Raw genomic sequence first — 25421 nt, forward strand, 5'->3', positions numbered from 1 at the left:
TGAAGTTCACCTTTCAAAGTGTCTGTTTTCACCAGGTCTGTTGCCTGGAGATTTGTTGCGAAGGCAGGAGACCTCCAGCCATCACCTGGAGGTTGGCAACCTTATGGGAAGGAAGACTTTAGGAGAAGAGATCATTTCCACTAATGTTGTGTTTTCGCATTTGACGATGGGTTATTACTTGTTTTATTGATCGATTGTGGTTTTAAGGTCCCTCATTATGGAGAAAGGTGGAGCAGAAATGCTGCAAAATAAAATAAATTGCCATTCCATCCCTACATGACAAGCTGCGTGTTCCGAAATTCGCCCTTCCTGCATTAATGGTGCAGGAGCCTGTCCTCTGGAGACAAAAACAGTTGGACACACGGCTCCTAAAACAGATCTAAGAGGGCGGCCGGGTTGATCTGAAGCAGTTGAACAAAGCAAGAGTCAAGTGGCACCTTTAAGACCAACCAATTTTTATTTAGAACGTAAGCTTTCGTGTGCTCTTAAGCTCACTTCATCAGACGAGGAATCCAACACAGCACTGTCTGATGAAGTGTGCTTAAGAGCACACGAAAGCTTACGTTCTAAATAAAAACTGGTTGGTCTTAAAGGTGCAACTTGACAGCTCCTAAAACAGTAAAACAAAACAAAACAACTCCATAAGGGCTGCGGACACACACACTAAATAACGCACTTTCAATCCACTTTCAGTGCACTTTCCAACCGGATTACCCAGTTCACACAGTAAAATCCAGTTGGAAAGTGCACTGAAAGTGCATTATTCAGTCTGTGTGTGACCGCAGCCATTTAAAAGCGGACTTTTTGCCCTATCAAACATCCACCTCACCAACTCTGAGCGAGCCTCACCTACGTCACCACCTCCCCCTGTGCCAATCTTGCGTAGGAGAGACGCCGGGGGTCGCCTGTCTATTACTTAGGCCCCGCCCCTCTATTAGCTCCGCCCCGTGACGGGCGGGGCTAGCGTGGCCACGCCCAGACCCGCCTCGGGGGCTGGCCCAGGCACGCCGCTGTCACTTCCTGCTCCCACCTCCTCGCTTGAGGACGGCGCAAGGCGCTCGCCTCTCCTTGTCTGTTCCTTGCCGGCGTCGCCGCTGCCCGGTCTCGACACACCCGCCCCTTCGCGCCCCCTGCCCTGCCTGGAAGGGCCGAAGCGAGCGGGACGGCAGCCTCCGCTTCCCCACAAGGCCGCCGCGGCAGCAGCTGGGAGGACGAGGCAGGAGGAGGCGCTCTCGGGACTGCTGGCGTGAGGGGGCCCGGCCGGCCGGCGGCTCCTCTCCTCGAACCGGCGAAATGCCCGTGAAGAAGAAGCGCAAATCTTCGGGGCAGGCGGGCGACGAGACGGGCCTCAAGAAATGCAAGATCAGCAGGTACCGGCCGGCCCAGCTCTGGCCGGGGGCGGGGATTAAGGCACCCTGGCGCGGCTCGCTGCCTGCCTCCATGATGCTTTCTGGGGCTCTCCTCCGAGAGGGAAAGGAAGCCTCGGTTTAAGGGGGGGGGGGGGAGAAGGAGGAGAATACGCTTCCCTTCTCCCCCCGCTCACCTCCCCTTCCTTTTCTCGTGCACCTTAAGCAGCAGTACCCACCTCTGCCGGCTCTTGGCCTCCTATCCTGTCCCAAACTGAAATATTGTAATAGGGTTTATGTGCATTCTGCCTTTTCTTTTAAAAATCATTTTGTATTCAAAATGATTTCGGAATTCACTGCCACAGGAGGTGGCGGCGGCTACAAGAAGGGATTGGATAAACATATGGAGCAGAGGTCCATCCGTGGCTATTAGCCACAGCTTATTGTTGGAACTCTGTCTGGGGTGGTGATGCTCTATATTCTTGGTTCTTGGGGGGACACAGTGGGAGGGCTTCTAGTATTCTGGCCGCACTGGTCGACCTCCTAATGGCACTTGGGTTTTTTTGCCACTGTGTGACACTGAGGAGTGTTGGACTGGATGGGCCATTGACCTGATCCAACATGTATATTTGTATATACAAATATATACAACATGTATATATGTATATTTTATTTCCCCGCAATTTTTCTACAAGGGGCAAGCATCTAGTTCCCCCCCAGGTTCCTTCTCTGGCTGGCAGTGGCGCTACAATGGGAGGTCTTTGCCTGCTATCTGATCCTTGATGCTGGAGATTTTCTTTGTGCAAGACATTGCCTCCCTCCCCAACACACACCCACACACACATACACTGTGATGCTCCTAATGAACACACAAAGCTGCCATATATTAAGCCAGACTGTTGGTCTGTCAAGGTTAAGGTTGTTTGCTCTACCTTGCAGTGGCTGCCCAGGCTCTCAAACTGAGGCTTCTTGCACCACCTGCTCTGATCTTTTTTAACTGAAGATGCCAGGAATTGAACCTGAGACCTTCATGCAAAGCAGTTGCCCTATCAGTGAGCCACAGTCCTTGCTCTGTGAAACCGCACGTGTTGAGGGTGTTGTGAAAATAATACCCAGAAATGGGTTGCCATTAGGTCACTGTTGCCAGTGGGGTTTTGTCAGCTTCTAGTGATGATTCAAAGGAGGGATGTGGTTTTGTACTAAGAGATGCCTAGTGAGAAAAACGGATGGTTGCCCATATTTAGTACGGCCTGGCAACACTTCCTTTGTCTCTGCAGTCTACAGATCGTGACTTCTCAAGGTGCTTGGATTTATGCCTCTGATCCACCTGGCCACTTTGGCTCCTCTTGTTCAGTTGCATGGTACCAGGACTTGACAACTCTTCTGAAGTGCTTGGCTTCCAAACTTCCCACAAGTCTCACCTTCCCCCTTCCAAAAAGATACATCACTACTTGTTCAGAATAGAGTGTATAGGGTGTTTTTAGTGTAATATGAAGGAAATTCCTGTCCCAAGAGACTATTTCTATGGGATACTCTGTCATCCATCTGCTTGTCTTATAAGTATCTTGTATATGATAATACTTTGCTCCAGGAAGACGTACCTGCCAGGCCAAATGATTTCTCATTAGCCTCTAGAATTGCGCTCCATCCCAATAGCACATCCCCTGTCATATCCTGAACCAATTTTTCCTGTGTGAACTAAGATCTGGAGAAGGATCTTTTCAATTTGTGCTTCTGTCCAAACAGCAACCTAGTTTCTGTCGTCTTTTACATCTCCGCTTCTGGCTTAAAGTTGAAGACACCAGCAGATAGGCAAAGGTAGCTGAGATGGAAGTCAAGGGAGAACTCTGATGCAGCCTCTGTGTTGGAGGAGTGTAGATTTGGCCTCATTTTGGCTTAAATAAGTTGGCCAGGGCAAATGCCACTGGGCTTTCAATCTCTGCTCAACTTAAAATAGAGGCTGTGTTTTCAACAAAGCATTTATGATCAAGGTGTGCATGTTCTACCATACCATTGATATTATGGGGAAGCTCCCTTAGAATCTCAGAACAGCAATTTTACAAAGGGGGGGCATAGCATGTATACAACTGGGGCTATCCCTGTCTAATCTTGAAAACCTCCATTGAAAGAAATCCTTAAAATCTTGCTGTATGGTTGTGCTTTTACGGTACACTTCCTGCACAATCCTATCCATATCTACTTAGAAGTGAGGCCCTATAACAGGGGTGGCCAAATTGGCTGAACATAGGAGCCATGTAGAATAAATGTCATATGTCTCAGAGCCACAAGACATGAACGTCAGATGTTTGAGAGCCTCAAGACAGATGGAAGTAAGACAGGCAGACAAATAGATTGGGGGGAGGGAGAGATGGAAAGAAAGCAACTTTAAATGCAGTCTCCAAGCTGCTGGCTGGCTTGGCTTGGCAAAGTGATTTAAAGATGGAAATGCCTTCTCCAAGCCGGCCAACAGGGTGGTGGGGGCTTCAAGAGCCACACAATGTGTGTGAAAGAGCAACATGTGGCTCCCAAGCCACAGTTTGGCCACCTCTGCCCTATGATATAAATTGGTGCTTTATTCTCAGGTAAGCGAGCATAGGATTACATTCGTATCCCACACTGCGTTGAGAAACCTTGATTTAGAGCCTATAGGCTATTTTTCCGCTGAATCAACTTCTGCTCCATTGATGATGATGATGATGCTGGAGTAGCTCATCTCTAGGTAGACGGACTTCTTACCCGTCGGTCTAGATTGATAAGCATGCCCTTCATAGTTTGCTTACACAGAGCTTTCATTTTGGTGCCCATGTTGTCATGTCAGTCAGGTTCTGAAAAGAGTGTTCTGTTCCATGTGTTGTAAGAGCCTGCGTCTTTCACAGGGTCAGAGAGGATGATGCTGGTGAAAGCCTCTTCGGCTGGAACCCTCATTGCAGAAGAAGCTAAATAATTTATACACACCTGCAAAAATGAGTCAGTGCTTACACAAATTGGCAAGTGGTGTTTTATATAAACCATTGTTTTAGCCCATTGTCTCACAAACCCCCCTGACAATCTAATTCTAACGCCGCAGCAGTAAGGAGGGGGAAAAACTCACTTAACAATGGCACAGGAGTCACTGAAGCAATATAATGGAAGAGCTTTGCCTCTTCTATTAACATTGTAGGTTAGAAACAGCAGCACCTATGTTTAGGGCCAGAGGGAATGCTGCAGTGAAAGACAGCCGGGGTTGCCAGGTTGCAACTCAAAAGAAACATCTTCTCTAAAATGCCCTTACAGCCCGGAGAAAGATTCCACTGTCTCTCTTCTCCCGTTTCCACTGTCCACTTCTCCTTGGCTTGCTATATGGGGCAGAATTTTTCAGCATGGAGGCATTAAGGCTGGGAGGATAGGGGCAGGTCATAACTGCATAGCCTGCAGCAGTGAGGCAATCAGACAGGAGTTTCCAGAGATGATACGAGACAAAAGGCCCATCTGCAGTCTTAACCCAGTCATACCAAAATCACAAGTCATTAGTAGTAATAATAGTATTCTTGTGCTCTGTATTAGGTGCAATCGTTGTTGGTTTACATGGAGCAATCAGAGAGCAAAGGAATATGTACATAGACTTCCCAATTGTTCATACTTTAAATATCAGATTCATAGGTTCCTCTCTGTTGTGCAGTTGTAGATGTTCAGCTGCTCTCCTTACATTAAAGTAGATGTTTTACCTAGGATGTGTGAGTGTTCAGAGTCACCCAGGATCTAGACTTGCAGTTTACCATGAAACTTTTAAATGTAACTGATAGACATGGGTTTCATTGTTACATGACCTTTCTAAAATCCCTAGTTCTGAGCTGTCATTAGGAGTTGAGAAGTTTCTAAAGCTGAAATCCTAAACTTAGATATGAAGAAGTCACCTTGAATTTGCAAGGGAATTCTGAATAAATTTACTTAATTAAGGTCATGTTTTGATTCCGGTGTCCCATACCTTTTGCAAGAATACAGACACCATCATGATGTTTAACAAAGGGTGTTTGGTGCAAAAATGTCAGGGAGTGAAGTTATGCATAACTCTAACAATAACTCTTCAACATTTCAAGCTGAAGCTCTGTTTAACAGGATACATTTAGAAATGAATGTATATTTAAAAGTATTTTCTTGCATACACACTAATACAGAGAATCAGAGACTCAGAGAGTTGGAAGGGACCTCCAGGGTCATCTAGTCCTACCCCCTGCACAATGCAGGAAATTAACAAACACCTTCCCCTAAATTCACAGGATCAGCATTGCTGTCAGATCTAGCCTCTGTTTAAAAACCTCCAAGGAAGGAGAGTCCACCACCTCCCGAGGAAGCCCATTCCACTGAGGGATCACTCTGGCAAAAGTTCTTCCTAATGTTGAGCCAGAAACTCTTCTGATTTAATTTCAACCCATTGGTTCTGGTCCTACTTTCTGGGGCCACAGAAAACAATTCTGCACCATCCTCTATATGACAGCCCTTCAAGATCCATGTGCTGTGGTGGCAGCTGTTGCTGAAGCAATTGTACAGCCAATCAGCTCTCCAGTGGACTTAATGGGCAGAAAACTCCACCTGGCCCTGCCTGCTTTCTAAAAACACCTGGTGAGCACCAGGAAAGATGTAAGTGGGTACCACGCTGGGGACCCCTGCTCTGATTGGAATTTTATTTTACTTACCTGCTACATACTGTACTCTTCAGGCATGCGTTCAGGCAGCCTGCAAATGGAATTATACAATCAATAGTATCACAAAATATAATTAAAGCAATCAGGTTTAAAGAAAGTAGTATAAAACCGGCATTAATGTATCGCCAGTAGCCAAACCTCCGCCAAGCCAAACAAGCAGATCTGCTTACTTTAATAGAGTATGGTATTTTTTGTATGGCAGAGAGAATTCTATGAAATTGGGGCTGTAAACAGTGGTCTGCTCTGTAAACCCCAAACATGTGGCCGCTCAGAAGGTCCTCGTGAAAGGGCGGGAGAGTCCATAACAGCAAAAACATTCCCTAAAGTATACTGGGCCCAGAACAACAGTATGTTGGATTTTAACTGTCAGTGAGAATATATATTGAGTATTCCACAAGGATTGGTGTTTTGTACCTGTGAATAAATATGCCATCAGGTTTGAAAATAACAGGAAATGACACATTTGTTCAACTGCAGACCTTTCTCTTTTGGCTGTGTATCACTCTATGTCATTTATTGTGCTATCAGTTTAATATTTATGGCCCTGATTCAAGTGTTTGTATGTGCTTTTTGTGCGTAACAGTATGTGGGTAGAAAAGGTAAAAGGCAAGCACTAGTCGTTTACGACTCTGGGGTGACGTCGCATCACGATGTTTTCAAGGCAGACTTTTTACAGGGTGGTTTGCCATTGCCTTCCCCAGTCATCTACACTCCCCCCCCCCCCAGCAAGCTGAGTACTCATTTTACCGACCTCAGAAGGATGGAAGGCTAAGTAAACCTTGAGCCGACTACCTGAACTTAACTTCCACCGGGATCGAACTCAGGTCATGAGCAAAGAGTTTGGACTGCAGTACTGCAGCTTTACCACTCTGCACCACGGGTCTCCTGTATGTGGGTACAGATCCTGATATATACGTATCCAGTGGGCCCAGATATTCATTGTCATACCTGATTAGATTATGCTTGTAGATGAAACCCTACAAGGAATGGCTGAGAGACTTGGGAAAGTTTAGTCTGGAGAAGAGGAGGTTGAGGGCAGCCATGAGTGCTGTCTGTAAGTATTTGGAACGTGGAAGGGCAGGGAGTTGTTCCTATTGGCAGCTGAGGATGGGACTTGCAAAAATGGGTTCAGATTACAGGCAGAAAGATACCAGCTGGATATTTAGAACTTTTTTTCACAGTTAAAAGTAGTTTGGCCAATGGAACTGGCTGTCTAGGGAGGTGGTGAGCTCCCCCTTACTGGCAGTCTTCGAGCAGCAGCTGGGCAAACACTTGTCAAAGATGCTGTAGGCCAGGAGTGGACAAACACAAGAGGAAGCTGTATTTATGACCGGAAATAGAAAAAGCACTAGGCACACGGCTAATTACTGCAAAAAAAAAAATGATTTATACACAGTAAATATGAAAAACTAAACCACACTAACAATTTGCATGCACAAAAATGTTGCAAAATCACAGTGTTGTCCTGAACCAAAAGTCATTCCATCGTGCTACTCCACTGGCAAGAAGCGAATTTCCCTGTGATTTAAAGAGCAGTCGCTCTTCGCTTGCATGGAGTCAATTGTGACTGGGTACACAGTTCTTTATAACAGATGATGCATTCCAATATTTTTGTCCCCAAGTTGAAAACTAGTACAACGGTGAACCGGTAAGCAGTACATTTCCCCAAATGCTTCATCTGGTGCAAACACAGTAAATGGGAACTATATTTCTAGCGATACAGTCACACTGATTTTTTTTAGTCAAATGTGCATAGCTGGCATCTCTGAACGTTCAGTTGGTGTGGTTTAGCTTTTCATGTTTACTGTGTATAAATCATTTTATTTTTTTGCAGTAATTAGCTGTGAGCCTAGTTTTTTCTATTATAGGCCAGGAGTGGGCAAATTGCAGTTTTGGAGCCACATGCATATTTTCTTTCACACATATTGTGCAGCTCCTGGAGGTCAAGAATAAACTTACTGCAGGCTTACTCTCAAGTAAGAGTACTTAGCATTGGGACCTCAGTCAGCCTCTGAGTGCCAATAGGTAGGTGACTATTTCTGCTATGTGTGAAGTGGGGAGGGAGGGGGAAATAGGCTTGAAAGCTCTTTTCCACCACCACAGAGGTCACCTGGAGACCTAGAGCAGGGAAAGAGAGTGCAAGAACTGAGGGAGCCACTGGAAGAAGGGACAGAATTAAAGAGGGCTGTACAGGGTTCCCCCTTAGTTTCATAGCTCTCGTAGGAGCTGTATTTACTAACCTTGGCATCAAGGCAAAGAGAGATGCATAATGATGCAAATGGTGGCCAGTGATTTATATGGTGCATGTATGTTTCCTTCTCCCACTGGTGCCAAAAAATAATTCCCTAACCTTTCCCTATGCTGGTCTTATGGGAACTGTTATTCCCAGTTTTTTTTAAAAAAAATTCTCCTTCTAGCATGGTTGTGTTGTGATGTTCATACATATGAATTTTTCTGTGCAAAGAAAGTATTAAGAGTTTTAATAAAGATGTGTGTAATATTTGTTCACGTCTTGCAGCTCTCAAACATCTGACATTCTATTTATTCTATCTGCCCTGATGTTTATTCTATTTATTCTATAGCCTGCTTCGGTGGAGAGGGAGGGATATAAATCAAATAAACTAAACTATGTGACTCTTATGCTAAGCAAGTTGGGCCAGCCCTGCTCTAGGCTGATTCTGCATTAAGCAGGGGGTTGACCTAGATGGCCTGTATGTCCCCTTTCAACTCTGTGATTCTAAATATTTGTCTTAAAAGGCCATTTAAAAAAATTAAGTAACCTGTGAAAGAGCGTTATTTATTGTATTTCCTATCAAGGGCAGTTTATGAGGTCTTACATTTTCTGAATTAAAGCATGCTGTATCTAAATATGTGTAGGCATAAACATGTTGTCCGCTTAAACTTGAAAAACATGGCTCTGAGAAGGAAAGTGAGTTCTTGACCTGCTGCATTGCTGTTTGGGTAATGTGCATTGTCCTTTTGAATTTCCGAGCCAATACAGTTACGAAGAACAATGTTCTCAGTTTGGTACTCATAAAGGGTATTATTTACTCCCTTGTAAAACTTGTGGGAAAGAATAAGATCAAACACGATGCATTCATTTTGAGCAAACCCTTTTGCCCTTTTTTTTTTAAGTGCTTTATGTCTTTTAATAGCTCATTACAGGGAATTACACCTGGGAAATTTGACAGTAACCTTATTGACTGTCTCCTTGTATTTTTGCAAGCTATTGCAGGTCGCAAGCTTCTGGTAAAGTGATAAGTGGGGAGGACCATTTTTCAAGCAAGAAGTGCCTGGCCTGGTTTTATGAATATGCAGGTATGAAACTGATGCTGGTTTTAAATTCCTCTTTTGGATACAGTTAATTAGGCATAATATACAATTTAAATATTTTTTAGGCATGTTAACCTCGGGGTTCCCAGTGTGGTGACTCTGGGCACCATGGTGCCCATCAGCTGCTTCCTGGTACCAAGTTTTTTTAGAAAGTAGGCAGAGGCAGGTGGGGCTTTTGCTCACCAAGGTTTGCGATTGGCTGCGCAGATGGCTAAAAATGGTTCTTTGGCAGCAGCTGACTCCACAGTACAATGATCTTCACTATATAACTGAAGGTAAGCCACATCAGCCATTTTGTGGCTGGTTCCACCTCCTGAGGAAACCATTTTGTAGCTGTGCCCACCACACTGTGTCAGAGGTTCAAAGGTGACTGCAGGATCCAAAAGATTGGGGGCTATGTTATGCAGTGCAGTTAAAGTACTTGAGCATAATGTGGTTAGCTATAGTATCCAAATTCTAAAATCTAATTTTAGGTTTGCCAGGCAACCTTGTCAGTAGTTACTTAGCCAGTCTGTCGCATCCTTGTGCTGTTCTTTGCTAACTGGAATCCCAAAGGAAGCAACAATGGGAATCAGTGCCTGTAATTATCTACCACCAAGCAAAAAAAAGGTTGATCAAAGGATGGATTCCCTAATGTTGCCTTCCTTGGAACTGTTTCCAGTATTCAGTATTCTTGTGTGTGCAGAAGGATTCATTTCCATCATTCTCCAAAACTTAAGAAAATGGCAACACAGCTAAGAGTATCCTGGGTTTTTTTTTTCTGCATTCAAGTATGCTGTGCTGTATTTTCCTGTCTAAGTTTGTGTTTGCTGGCAATCTATACTGCACAGATTTGTATGATAAAATACTTGGTACAGCTAATGTCAGCCGTAGAGCTCTATGTACATATGTGCCTGTATAAACCGGAGACATTCAGTGGCATTTTAGTAACTGTTCAAGAGATGCAGGGTCTTCCTTAAATCAGAAGACTAAAATACAAGATTATTCTTTAGATCTAATTTCAGATTAGTTCCTTTGCACATGTCTTCAGTGTTAAATATGCAAATAATAAATTGCTTCCAAAGCTGCAATTTTATTTAAAATGAAAATGCAAGAATTAAAATAACTTCGTATCCAGTCAGCATTCTATACAAATTGCACATGGAAATACCTTTTCTTTAAAAAAAAATAACAACAACACCATGGTTAAGGGGAAGAATCCTTTCTAAAAGGAAATAAGAGTTTGGGCCAATGCAGATGTAATACAGGGGCTCTGCTGAATGCAACAAAGAGATCAGAAGTGGGCTATATAAACCCTTTCCCCCCAAAGCATTCCATCCTCCTGCCTCAATTACAGTTAAAAGACACAAAATTGCTGACACTTTCCTTAAAAGTAAAAAAGACAGAAGGAAAGAACTCGCTCTAGTGAAGGGGAAGAGGATGTCAGTAGTCCTGAAACCTGTTCCAGCCCCTTAACTGCAGTTTTAAGCCATGACTTTGTCTGCATTTAAGACAAATGCATCTGTTTGTAGTTTATCACAGTTCTGTAATCAGGATTATGAAATGCCATGAATAAGACAGAAGTAAAGAAGACTTCATTCAGAGTAGAGGTTCCTAGAATCAGGCTCTTGGGGGTAACGATGGGTATAATTGGAATTCTGATATGGCATGGTGCATGCAGCAACAAAAAGAACTGCCATCAATTGGCCGCCACAGAAAGCAGAGCCTGCCACAGCTTAACCTCAGTAGCAGTGTAGATCCTTGTGCCGTGGTGGCAGGTGCTGTTAAAATAACATTTAAAAGATTTGCCCAGCCGACCAAATCGCCAACAGTCAGTCAGAAGTCCTGCTGGGCAAAAGCAGCACTGGATCTACCCACATTCTTAAAATGCTTGGCAAGCATGAGAAAAGGTATTAGTTGGTGCCATGGTGTCCACAGGCAGATTGTTGGGGACCCCTGCCTCAGAGCATCACCTGAGTTTACTGTGTGTTCGAAACTTCTGAACATCAGCCACCTCCTGAGAGAACATCATGTCACTGTTATACACAATCACTAGTAAACAGAGGCAAGGTAAATGTCCTGATTATTCACCAATTCTGTCCCCACCCCCCAAAAAAACCCTGGTTTTAAACAATTTATTGATTTTTTTTCAAAATAAATATAACAAGATGAGACATACAACACAAACAGTGTTCCCTCTAAGCCGAGTTAGTGTGAACTAGCTCACAATTTTTTTTGGAGAGCCAGTTTGGTGTAGTGGTTAAGTGTGCGGACTCTTATCTGGGAGAACCGGGTTTGATTCCCCACTCCTCCACTTGCACCTGCTAGCATGGCCTTGGGTCAGCCATAGCTCTGGCAGAGGTTGTCCTTGAAAGGGCAGCTGCTGGGAGAGCCCTCTCCAGCCCCACCCACCTCACAGGGTGTCTGTTGTGGGGGAGGAAGGTAAAGGAGATTGTGAGCCGCTCTGAGACTCTTCGGAGTGGAGGGCGGGATATAAATCCAATATCATCTTCTTCTAGCTTCCAGCTCACACGTTTTTGTCTCAGCTCAGGAAAAATGGCCCCAGAGCACATTAATTTATGCAGTAGCTCACAACTTTAATGCCAGTAGCTCACAAAGTAGAATTTTTGCTCACAAAACTCCACAGCTTAGAGGGAACATTGAACACAACAGCCTGGATACATAAAAACAAGTAACCAAAACACTTAAAAGTTAATCTAGAAACACATAATAAGTAGTAATTAAATCCTATTTGCTCTATTTTCCTTTTCACCACTTTAATCCAGAGACTGGAAGTACCTAAAGACCTTCCAAAGTTACCACAAGCACAGATAATTAATTGCATCAAGAATATCAGCATGTTTTGTCAAATACGCCCACAGGCTCAAAAAGGTTGGGGACCCCTGATTCAAGGGGTGTTGTGTGAGATATCCTCTAATGCTTTGCCTCAGTAAGGGTTTGGTTTCATGTTTGTTGGCCTAGTGCATTTGGAAGAGCTCATTTGGTGGCTCAGTTGAGTCTTGGACCCTGTCAAAAGCTGCAGAACAACAGAGTGAAGAGAGCAGGGAAGGAGAGGGTTCAGCTACCCCTGCCCTTCTTGTAGCTTCGCTGTCATATATTCTTGCAGTCCTGATGCAGTATGCTACCAAGTCTGCTTTGCTCATAAATGAAAGACACAAGTATGACATGTACATCATACATATATCAACCTGCTTTCTTCTTAGGTGACGATGAAGTTGTAGGGCCGGAAGGAATGGAGAAATTCTGTGAGGATATTGGTGTTGAACCTGAAAACGTGAGTTTTGCTACTGGAGATTTCTAGCCATCTAGTAAAATGTTGCATAATTCCAGTTTTCTGTTGCTTTTGTGTCCATTGTGTTCTGTCTTCCACAACCAAACGTGAGGCCTTGGTTTTAATTTTTTTAATGTTGGGTTAGATGGAAGGATTCATTACTTAATAATCTCAAAAAAACAGTTGCTAAAAATTGAGCTCAAGGGTGGAACAACATAAGAAATGCTGAAATATTAACTCTGCATCTTCCTTGTAAGATAAAATGAGGGTAGAACCATAATTGTAGAGGAGAATGGGAAAGAGGTGCTTAAGAGAGCCAGTTTGGTGTAGTGGTTAAGTGTGTGGACTCTTATCTGGAAGAACCGGGTTTGATTCCCCACTCCTCCACTTACAGCTGCTGGAATGGCCTTGGGTCAGCCATAGCTCTGGCAGAGGTTGTCCTTGAAAGGGCAGCTGCTGTGAGAGCCCTCTCCAGCCCCACCCACCTCACAGGGTGTCTGTTGTGAGGGGAGAAGACATAGGAGATTGTAAGCCGCTCTGAGTCTCTGATTCAGGGAGAAGGGCGGGATATAAATCTGCAATTCTTCTTCTTCTAAACACTCCCACACCCAGCAGGCCATTTTGAAACTTTACCTTCTACTCCTGAGTTTCTGCAGAAATGCACAACCAACTCTCCATGCACCAAAAATTCAATAGAAATGTATTTAGATGTCACTAAATCTTCAAATATAACAACAGTTGTCACCATGTATGACCATAGAACATAATAATGAAAAAAATACAAAAGGAAAGCCATGTCAGTTGTTTGTCGCAGCTACTGTCCACATATGGCAGAAATGCCTAAGTTTCATATGTATCCTTGCAGATAGTCCAACGGCAGGTCGGTCCAGTTATGGAAACCACTTTGGATATGAAATCCTTCTTTTCGGGACCATTTATATTATTAACAAAATTCAATTGGTCCAGTCGTGCCAGAATTTATTGGAACGATCCTCTATATTGATCCAGGCTTCCTCCAATCTTTATATATAATCTACAAGAAGCTGCTGTTAATTACCTTCCATATCTGCATTAAAGGCATCCACCATCCTTTATGGTGATACATTATTATGTTCTATGGTGATACATGGGGACAATTGTTATATTTGGGGATTTAGTGACATTTAAATATATTTCTATTGAATTTTAGGTACATGGTTGGTTGTATATTTCTGTAGCTTTTCCTCCTCCGTGGTGCCGATACTACCATGACCCCAGTTTCTGCAGGCAGACATAATCATAGCTAAGTGAAAACCAACATTGGAGGTATTTACAGGGGGATGTAGTTGGGTGTGGAAGGAGCCAGAATCAAATTTCAGTTTGCATTAAGAATCTATATTAAAATTCCTGACAAGGAGTTAGGCAGATCTACAGAAATCTTAGATAAATAGTGTAATCTTAAATACATTAAAATATTGCTACCTGACAATAGGAGATATACTCATTTAAAGAACATGGAGAATAGGAGATGTACTCATAAAACTATTAAAGGCCATGGAAGAGCAATAAACCTAAGTCTCCATTAAAATGGAATTTAAAAGCAGAGTAAAATGTCTTCAAGCATATCTGACTGAAGCGAATCTGCTTGAAGTACATCTTTATGGAATATATGTCATCAGTAGACGTTAATACTGAAATTACAAATAGTAAACTATGTTGGAAATGTCAGTGTTCTAATCAGCACTAAGCACTATACCTTTAAATGCAGTACATCTGGAAACAGGAGTAGAATCTGCATACCTAGACTGAAAAGATGAACTCACTTTTAGAAGAAGAAGAAGAAGAAGATATTGGATTTATATCCCGCCCTCCACTCCGAAGAGTCTCAGAGCGGCTTACAATCTCCTTTACCTTCCTCCCCCACAACAGACACCCTGTGAGGTGGGTGGGGCTGGAGAGGGCTCTCACAGCAGCTGCCCTTTCAAGGACAACCTCTGCCAGAGCTATGGCTGACCCAAGGCCATTCCAGCAGGTGCAAGTGGAGGAGTGGGGAATCAAACCCAGTTCTCCCAGATAAGAGTCCGCACACTTAACCACTACACCAAACTGGCTCTCCACACACAGACGAGTACTCCTTCCAGTAAAAGAGAGAAGCTCTGTCTCCTTACATAAATTTTACTAATGGCTGGTGGGAGAAAAGCAATTATGTATACTTCAGCTAGGATAAATCAAGATTTTCATTTAACCCCCTTGGTAGGCATGTTCCTGAATTGTGCTAGCTAAATCTCCGCCATGGAACCCTCTTTCTCTTGCATTAATACTTACGTTTACACAAGAGCTTATTGAAATGTTTATTGAGCTTATCAGAAATGCTAGCGCTAGAGGTAATGTGCTCCATGGAAGAGACTATCCAGCGTGCAAAGAAATTGTTCATGGGATCTAAGCTGTAATTTGCAGTCTTAAAATCCAAGATGGTTCCTATTTTGTAATAGCATGTCAAAATGTGGTGCCTTTGGGTTCGAATGTCAAGACAAGAAAGATGTCACTGTGTGACAACAGATCTTCTCTGTAGAATACATTGGTGTTTCTCGGTAACTGTTGAGGGGTTCCTTGGTGCATGAGAAGGATGTTTGAGATATAGATATAGTTAACTTGGTTGAAACTGCATGTAGCAGAGACCTTCAGCTTTTATAGCTGTCCTCAGAAGTCACAGATTATTTCATTGTGCATGTGATTCCAGATTGCCCAGACAGAATTTACAGATTTCTTCTGTGTCTAATGGTATTACTGTGCACCTATGAGTCTTTTCAGATGTTTAGTTGTCATAAATTAAGACCGATTCCCCACTAGGCTTGTCCCACACTCTTCTTCTCCATGGTGCTTCCATCCAATTTCACACAAGCTGCCCCAGGGCTGCAACTCGCTCTGCCTCTTTCACATGGCAAGCAAGATCCTCTAAAAACCAGTTTCTGCTTGCCACACAAAAGAGGCAGAGTGAGTTGCAGCCCCAGGGCAGCTTATGCGAAATTGGACGGAAGCCTCACAGAGATGAGGAGCATGAGACCAGGACAAGGCTAGTGGGGAATTGGTTTAATGTCATAAGTATGTCATGATGACCAACAAGTACTGATCCTGTTGTTCTTTAAACCCACACCTGTGTTGTCATAAAGTTAATTGCAGACACTCTTTTTATTTTCGACTTTCTTTACTCCTGTCCTGGTAGATCTGAATACTCCATCATATACTTTCTGTAGAATGTTAGACAAATAACTTTTAGGAGCCAAATTGCAGTATAGAATAAAGACTTTCATTTCAGCATCACCAAGTTTGGAACAAGTTCTCTTCAGTAAAAATGACTGTTTGTGACAGTGTTTAAACCCTCCCTCCCCTTCTTAAGTTACAGGAGGGATTAAGCCATAAAACTGTAATGGTATGTGAGAAACTGCCAGGGTTGAATGATTTCTCAATTAATCTTTATCTCAAATCCAAAGGCATTTGAGTTGCTATTTCAAGAATGAGCTAAATATTGAATAGAAAAGGTATCAAGTGTTTTTTTTTTTCCTGATGTGTTCCATTTTTCTCTTCTCCCATTTAGATTATTATGTTAGTTTTAGCCTGGAAACTGGAGGCTGAAAACATGGGATTTTTTACCAAGGAAGAATGGTTGAAGGGGATGACCTCATTGCAGTAAGAACTTTGTATATTTGAAATTGCATTTGTATGTGGGTGTGTGAACGAAATGGCAGATCTGTTCTTTTTTTTCTTTCTGCTAGTTACCTAGTAACTTAGTTAATTGCTTGTAGGATCATCCTGTTCAAACAGGTTTCATAGTCACTCACTATGGATGCCTGCCAAAGAAGCATAGAGCTGGAAGGAATCTCAAGGGTCATCTACTCCCAACTCCCTGCACATTGCAGGAAATTCACATCTACCCATCTCGATGTTGATGCGCCTGTGCTTAGTGAGGGTGGTCTTTAGTGATGCAAAGAATGAAGGCTTGCACACAGCAGTGTTAAAACCACTATATACAATTTATTTACACCTCCACTCTCCAAACCGACAGAATGCTCCGCTGCACCTCCACCATACATATCCCACACACAGTAAAGTGTCTTTGTACAGTTATACAAACTATCCACCCAGGTAACCAATCAGCTTGCTGCTGAGTCATGCTGACATTGCCCAGGCTGATGCAATCTGGCAACCAGCCACCTTCTGTCACTTAGATGATCTACCTGGCAGTTCTGTTACTTTCACTTTCCCAGCATGTGCATAGAAACTGCTTGGCTTCTGAGTATACTGACACTCTACTCCCCCGGTGACCCCTGCTGCATGCTCAGAGGAAGGAATAAAACCTCCAGGATCTCTGGCCAGATTGCCCTGGAGAAAAATTTCCTTCCTGACCCAAAAGTGGTGATCAGCACTACCTTAGACATGTAAGAAAGGACCACTCATCCCTTCCTGCCCATGGTCTGCTAAGTTCACAGAATCAGCATGGCTATCAGATGGCCTTCTAACCTCTGCTAGAAAGCCTCTAAAGAAAGAGTCCAGCACATCTCAGTTGTCTCCTCTCCAAGCTAAGCATACACAGCTCTGTCAACCTTTCCTCGTAGGACTTGGTTTTTAGACCCCTCAGTATCTTTGTTGCCCTCCTTGACATGTTCCAGTTTGTCAGCATCTTTCTTAAACTGCAATGTCTGAAACTGAATACATGTTTCATGATGATTTTTCCTCTGAGGGCCACACTAGATGATTCTATTTGGAGGAAGCTTTAGGATGGAGTGGGAAGGGATGAGCAAGTAGAAATTGATTTAGAGTTCTGTCTGAACCCAAAATCAGCTTCTCTTTTTCTTACGAAGGGGAACTATTGGGAGCATATAACCCTTTTGGGTGGTGTCTGGACTGCAGAGTGTCATGGGTTATGTGTGGGTTTTGCTGTTAATGCAGTCAGGTCCTGAAGAGTACTTTCTGTTTCTCCATAATGGGTTCTGCCAATGGGTTCCGCAGGAAGAAGTGAAGCTTAATCTGCTACCTGCCTTGATGATCTTTGCATTTGGATCAAGAAACCTTATACTCCTCCCTTTCCTAATAATCAGAGATTAAAGTCTGTCTGTGTTGTTCCACAGAAGTCAATGGTATCATCACATACTGTTTGCCACTGTTTGCCAAATCCCACTCTCAGCTAAGTCTTGCCTGGGGTCTAAATCTTAGTCATTTTAGAGTGTGATGGAATGTTGGGGAAAGGATACAGAATATTGGGGAAGCAATGGAGAGAATGTTGGGGAGTGGCTATTTCCTTCTTGTAGGAGGAAGGGGATTCTGCTGAAGCCGTAGGAAAATCCCTGCTTCTGATTATTTAGTGAGAAAGGATCAGAATACCCAAGAGCATGTTACAGTGCAAAGTTTCTGAAAGTTTGAAATTGTCGTAGGCTCATAAGCACATTTCACCATCTAAGGCAGGGGTGTCGAACTCATTTGTTATGAGGGCCGGATCTGATATGAATGAGACCTTGTCAGGCCAGGCTGGGCCGTGTTAAGCCAGGCCATGTGTGTACCGATTTAAGATTAGGTAGCAGAGATATAAACTTTTTAAAGGACACAAACATGAATAAAGATTTTTAAAAAAACAAAAACAAAAAACAACTTAAAATAAAACACGCTTAAAATATTAGCACTCATTGGTCTTAAAGGGTGCTTTCTTTGTATTTCTCCCATGGGATCCAGGGAACTGGGCAAAGGAAGCTCTGGGTCTTTCTCTCCCTTCCCAGGGGACCAGGAGGGGGAGGAGCCTCAACCAATGGAGGAAATAGAGGTTTTGCTCTGTAGCTTCTGTGTGATTGAGTAGGCCTTGTAAAGCAAGTTGAAATGCAAAAGGAAGCAAGAGGGAGGGAGAAGGACGCAGACAAGAACCAGTTGCTGGGAGACCTGATAAGAGCCCTCCAGGGGTCTGATTCGGCCCTCTGGCCACATGTTTGACACCCCTGATCTAAGGATTTATCACCATCTATAATGGCTTGCTTTTAAGTATACTTGAAGCATTTGGTCAGTGGTCTTGACAAAACCTTCCTTATCTTGACTGCTCATCTAAACAGGATCCAAAAGCTGCTACAAATTGGATGAACTGAGGGATAACTTTGTATACATTTTTGCTAAGATTGAGGAGGGGGAAGTATTTTGACATTGAAATGTGGGGAGTGATAAGTCCATCTTTCCAGAGATGAGCTAATTTGAAAATGGCTTTTTAATGTGCATTGTAGAGGGGAGTTTTCCTTCTTTTGCCTTACAGGTAATGGTATCAAGGAGAAATGTTTCTTTAGGGAGATGGAGAGTTTAGACAGGCAAGTAGATGGCTGCGTACTTTACATGATAGACCAGGGGGAGAAATCTTCCTATCCAGCAGTTAAGGAGCAAATGGCTGAGGCTGGCCTGTTGCTCATTGCCTTGACTATTTGGGTTGTTAAAGCCAGATTATCAGGGAGGGGGAACCCTTTCAGTCCTTGAGGGAAAGGCCCTTTGGTTGACTCCCACCAGATACAGCTTTCGAATGATCCATGAAGGAATTGCTTCATGTTTTTTGCATGCTCTCAGCATGACTCACTGTCATTTTGATAGCAGTTTGATCCGGACTCCATTTTTCATTGTTAGATCCATGCTAAGATGTGCAAGCGTACAGGGATTAAAAACAGAGGTCCCCTAAGAGAGGGAGTCCCATGGCATCACTATGTAGGCCCAGCAACGACTATACTATTTAAGACTCTTAAGATCACAACAACTGTCAGGGAGTCTGCTGGTTGCCTTTTATCGTAGTTCCATTGAGAGCATTTTATCTTATTGCCTCTGCGTGTGGTTTGGGAGCTGCACGGAAGCAGAGAGAAGGGTGCTCCAAAGAGTGATGGTGAGAGCACAGAAGATTTGTGGATGTTCTCTCCCCTCATTGGTGGCTCTGTATGATAAGGGATGTAGAAGGAAGATACAAATGATCTTAAGGGACCCTTCACATCCGAGCCACTCGCTATTTGAGATTTTACCGTCAGGTAGGCGATATAGAGTGTTGAAGGCAAAGACAAATAGATTCAAGGGCAGCTTCTATCCAAGTGCCGTGGTTAAGCTAAATGCAGGGTTATGAATGGTTATGTGTTTTTAGATGCATTTAAATGGTCTGTGTATATGTCCTTTTGTGGGTGTTGATGTGTGGGTATGTTTGTGGAAGAGCACCTCATTTCGTTGCTCTCATTTTCTTGAGAACAATGACAATAAATTTATCTATCTATCTATCTATCTATTATATGCTTACTGTTTTGCTTCTAGCAAGCCTATTGTCATAAATGTTGAAGCGTGTCTGGAAGTGTTAATGCACAATTCATAAGGATTTACAAATTCATTTCAGACTAAAACCTGGTCAGAAGTTGAAGATACCAGCAAATCACAGCAATGTTGTTTGCGTAACAAGCTGGGAGTATGACCTAGTATTTGTCCTTGAGAAGCATATCTGTCCCTGGTAGTAGATGCCGTTATGCTGAATTTTTAGAAGGAAATTGAATTTCCCATATAGTTATTGTCACCTTTCATTTTAGATGTGACTGCACAGAGAGACTGCAAAGTAAATTTGATTTTTTGCGCTCACAATTGAATGACATTTCAACGTTTAAGAATATCTACAGATACGCGTTTGATTTTGCAAGGGTAAGTGGATCCACCCCTTAGGAGCCAAGTGGCCTCAAGAAGCCATTTGTTGCAGGTTCTCAGTCTTGCCTTTTGCTTTTAGGATAAGGACCAGAGAAGTCTTGATATTGATACTGCAAAGTCTATGCTAGCTCTTCTACTAGGAAGAACGTGGCCACTGTTTTCAGTATTTTACCAATACTTAGAGGTACGTTCATTTTTTAAAACTACCCAGCTCAGGCTTTACTTTAATCTGCTTTGTAAACAACAGTAATCCATAGTGTTAACACCCTTTTAAGCCCATTGATTTCAGTGGATTGAGAAGGGTGTAACTTGGTTTAGGATTTTCAAGAGGGGATTGGATAAGCATATGGAGCAGAGGTCCATCAGTTGCTATTAGCTACAGCATATTGTTGGAACTCTCTGTCGGGCAGTGATGTCTCTGTATTCTTGGTGTTTGCGGGGGAGAGCAAAGTGGGAGGGCTTCTAGCCCCACTGGTGGATCTCCTGATGTGGCACTTGGTTTTTTAGCCACTGTGTGACACAGTGTTGGTCTGGATGGGCCATTGACCTGATCCAACATGGCTTCTCTTAGGTTCACTGGAAATTATTCAGTTATGAAGTGAGATTGCTGAATTTTAGTTAATTCACAAGTTCAGGACAACAGTGGATGGGGGCAGGGTCTGTATAGGGACGTAGGATTCTTACCTCACTGCATATGCTAATTTTCTTCCCTCGAGCATTTCCACTCTGCTCTAATCGAGCTAATCACAGTATGCATGGTATACCTTTGCATCCTTTACATCACCCCTCCCACCTTCTGCCTAGGAAAAAGACTCAGATACTGCAGGTGTCTGATTGAAAAGACCTTTGATTCTTAAAAGCTCATATCCTGAACCTCTTGTTGGAGTCTGATATGCTATTGGACCCAGTTTCTTATTGGTCTTAAATGAGCCCGGTGACTAGCTCAGTACAGATGACAGCTCCTTGCATTCACTGAACATGCAGGGAGGGAGAGCCCATGTGAGCCCACTGGCTCCACCCCCCGCCTCTTTCTGATTGCCTGGTCATCTGCAAGGTGTGACTGCTTGGGGGAAGCTGCCAAGCAAAATCTCCTTCGTCATAATCAGTGCTGCTGCTTTCCAAGCGTTGCTGATCGTGGGGAGGGAGAGTTTGTGTGGGTGCATCTTGTGCACCTTTGCCAATGTTTGAGTGATCACATGGAGATGGAGTGGAGCCAGTGCTCTTGTGGCCACTCGTCCACTCAGCACACTAAGGGGCTCTGTGAGGTCTGACATATGTTCCAGACTTTTCTTCTATAGAACTAGGGGGCAACGTTCCATGTTGTCATTCACTACCATTTTTCTTTCTTCTGCTTGTTCAGAAAAAGAGGAGTGTTATAAGTCACTTTGGGGGGGGAAAGGAAGGGAAGGAAAGATCCCCTGTGCAAGCACCAGTCGTTTTCGACTTTGGGGTGATGTTGCTTTCACAACGTTTTCATGGCAGACTTTTAACGGGGTGGTTTGCCATTGCCTTCCCCAGTCATCTATGTTTTCCCTCCAGCAAGCTGGGTACTCACTTTACTGTCCTCGGAAGGAAGGAAGGCTGAGTCAACCTCGAGCCGGCTACCTGAAAACCCAGCTTCCACTGGGGATCAAACTCAGGTCGTGAGCAGGGAGCTCAGACTGCAATACTGCAACTTTAACACTCTGCGCCACGGGACTCCTTTTTGGGGGGGAAAGGGGGGTATAAATGAACTAAATAAAAATTCCGCCTTTGTCCCTTGCTGACTGTTGTTCCTTCCTGTCATACCAAAATTAATCTTCTGATATTCAGGACAGATTAAATCCCATTTACATAGTCTACTAAATCCTCAGCAACACTTTCTGGATACTGGTAATCTTTTTAAGAAAAACGATTTGTATTTATGTTCTTGTATATGTCACTTTTGTTACTGAGCGATTTCTTGGGCTTTTTTCCCCCTCATAGCAGTCAAAATACAGAGTTATTAACAAAGATCAGTGGTACAATGTGTTAGAATTCAGCCGAACTGTCCACGCAGATCTTAGCAACTACGATGAAGATGGGGCATGTAAGTATTCCCATTTTAATCAAAATGCTGCGTTCTGTTTTGTTTTGAAGAATGTAGGGAGAAATAGTGCTCCAGAAAGAAAATGCTTTTGCAAAGCCACACAACAAGATATTGAAGGCCAGGCAGCGACTTCATCCACTTCCATGCTCAGCTTTGCAAAATCCATTTAAAGGGAATGCATTCCCTTTAAATGGCTTTGTAAGCCATGCAGCATCATGGACCGAACAGATCCAGTATTTAATGGACCAATGACCTGGTCCATTAAACGTGGAGGTTCATGATCCAGGGGTCCGTAAATCCCACGAATCTCCATGGACCACCATTTTTCTGGACCATGCCCATCCCTATAGATAACCTCTACTACTTTTCAACGTACCAGAGTACTTGACATGGTGCCTATCATAAATTTGTCCTGCACAGGCTTTTGAATTAGACTGCAAGCAAAGATAGTGACATTTCCGGGACTGTACCTTGAGTTTCAAGGCTGTGTTTACTTTTGAACCTGTGTTTCTGGCATCTGAGATGTGATGGGTAATGATTCTCATGACCAGATAGTTTGGTGAGCTGAAGTGTCCAGCTGTCATCTAGGAAGTTAGTTTACCAAGATCATCTTGTCACAACCCACAAAAAGTTAAATTCCTGTTTATTCAGAAGACTCTTCCCTGCAGGCATAACTTTCATTTTAAATGTCTATGTATGGTCGTTTATTCCATCCTCTGAAGGATGAAACAAGGAATGAATCAGAGAAACTTTTATTGGCAAGGGATTTAAAAAAAAAACCTGTTCAGCTCAACACAACAGGTTCCCTTTGAGTGTATATTTAAACTGTAGTAAAACATCTATATTTTGTAAGCAGTACTTGCAACTTGCAGGTCCAGTGAAGGAGAATGCAGATGCGGTTGAATCAACTAATGTAGCCAACTGTTGTGACTCCTGTCCTGTGTCTTAAAGAGTTGTGATGACTTCTGTAAATGTTTGCTTCAAGAACTTGTGCCTATTTTGTCCTCAACATGATTTCTGAAAACCTGGGTTGGAGTGGAATGCATGGACCAATTAGTTAGTAATTACGCTGGCCTTGATCCCGTAATCTGTCAACAGAAGGTGCCTGTGGATGCAGATTCTCTCCCAGCAGAAGTCTTTCTCTTACCCCTTTATTGAGCTGTTTGCCCACATTGCCCCTGCGCCCCAGGAATCCTTATTCTGGGGGTCAACATTGACTGCTGGAGTGAACGAAATCTGTGGGAGGGAGAGATGATGTTCCTGTCAGTGGCCCCATGGTGCAGTCCAAGCCTTTAGTTAACCCTTCCAATTGTAGTTAATTATAGACGTCTGAAAAGCTCTAATTAATTAACCCATTACACCACAATATGCAAACGGTATTGCTCTTTTTTTCAGGGCCTGTTCTTCTCGATGAATTTGTGGAGTGGCAAAAGGTTCGCCAAACATCATAGCGAAAAAAGTTCTGGAAAAAAATGCTGGCTCTTGCAATGCCCACCTCTTCAAAAAAAAACTGAGTCAAAAACCATGCATCCACATCCTTTTGAACTTTATAGCCATTTTTTTCCTTTTATTTTTAAAGGAAGCCTTGTTCCATGTGAAACAGGCATTGAACCACACCTCTTCTGAGACTGAACGTTGGGAATTTTTTTTTTTTGTCTTAAGTTTCAATCATTTCAGAACAATAAACATTCAGATTTTTAACAGTCTCAAAAATGAAGGACGTCCCTTGAGTTAAGAGTGTAATTTCTGTTCTCTCAAAACCAAAACATTGTAAGCTGCATTGGAAGTTCCCTGTCGGGGGTGTTTTGAATCCCGGAGCTGTGTTTTGAAAAGTGTAGTAGGATATGGTTCAGGTATGGTAGTTTTGCAAATGGAACAACTGTCTTTAGGAAGAATGATTGTTAATGTTAGGCTTTGGGTGGTGTTTTACTGATGCTCAGCCTCATTTGTGCCATAGGCTGCCACTTCGCAAGGAAGGCATGGCCTTAATTTTAATTTAGTTCTCGTTGGTATGGGACTTCGATTGGAACCTTTCTAGCACACCGCCAAAGATGGCCTACCTTCAGTCCAGCTTACCTTTAACTAAGATGATATCTATGATAAAGCAACTGCAAGTTCTTAGAACAGTCATTAAATTGTGTTGTTTTTTTAAAACTGTAAACGGTTTGTAATACTTAAAATGACCCTAGGAATACTTAAGATAAATGTAGGCCCCTTTAACGTACACTGGACTGAAAACATTCACAGCATGACCATCTTTCCTTCCAGGTCTCCAGATCTGGGTAACTGTGTTACTTGATAAGCTGGTTGCATCACAACATGGAGGTAGCTGCACTTCCTTCATGTGGTAGATGGGTGCCTATCAAAAGCATGAGAGAGGAATTCTCTGTGTGTTTGTGTGGTTGTTGACTTAAATGAACAAGTGTAGAAATCCAAAGTGTTGAACTGGCTCTATATTTGAATACTTGAGCACCATCAAGTGCCATACACTCAAATGCTGCTTGGATAAAAATTAAAATTGCCTCACTTCTTTGGCCGAACACAGCTATGCCCAATATGGTATGCAATATGCAAATCAATTAACCATGTGAACAATAATAACCAGTTAACAGGTGGGCAGAGATTCAGGAAATAAACTGGCATCTGATAGACACCTTCAACTAAGTTCACTGTTGCAATCAGCCATAGCTCTTTAGCGAACCTGGATCGTCCTTGTAATATGTGGTGATATCCCCAAAGCTTACCAGAATAAAGTAGTGGTAGTATTTGCCTCAGGTTAATAAATGTGTTGGTGTGCTCTAATTAGGCACAGATAAGACAAGATAACCTATTGTTTGGAGGGGGGATTGTGTTTTGGTCATCATTTTGGTGTTTTGTTCCAATATCTGTTTCTGGTACTTAATAGAAAAGGTCTGGATCCCCTCCTCCCCTTTAACCTGCTATCCAGGTGCCTGATCAAGTTAATCAAAGATTACCTTTTGAGTCATCTGATAGAGAATAACCAAACACTGGATTTTTTTTCTGCAAAAGAAAAAGACAGTGCAAGGATGAGGAGG

General features: G+C 43.0%; 1 protein-coding gene across 2 annotated transcripts; it reads left to right on the top strand.

Moving 5' to 3' along the window:
- The first annotated feature begins 921 nt into the window (after window positions 1-921).
- On the top strand, window positions 922-24078 carry DCUN1D5 (defective in cullin neddylation 1 domain containing 5). Of its 2 annotated transcripts, none has more exons than XM_060234884.1 (8): window positions 922-1370; window positions 9255-9346; window positions 12565-12635; window positions 16207-16298; window positions 20186-20294; window positions 20377-20481; window positions 22263-22365; window positions 23761-24078. In XM_060234884.1, exons 1-8 carry the CDS (start codon window positions 1294-1296, stop codon window positions 23814-23816), a joined length of 705 nt encoding a protein of 234 aa, XP_060090867.1. In that variant the 5' UTR covers window positions 922-1293; the 3' UTR covers window positions 23817-24078. The 2 variants fall into 2 exon arrangements, with proteins under 2 accessions (XP_060090867.1, XP_060090868.1); XM_060234885.1 differs by having other exon boundaries at window positions 1006-1370; window positions 22266-22365.
- Window positions 24079-25421: the final 1343 nt, after the last annotated feature.

Source organism: Heteronotia binoei, chromosome 3 (genome assembly GCF_032191835.1).
Source record: "Heteronotia binoei isolate CCM8104 ecotype False Entrance Well chromosome 3, APGP_CSIRO_Hbin_v1, whole genome shotgun sequence".
In the NCBI taxonomy this organism is placed as follows: domain Eukaryota; kingdom Metazoa; phylum Chordata; class Lepidosauria; order Squamata; family Gekkonidae; genus Heteronotia; species Heteronotia binoei.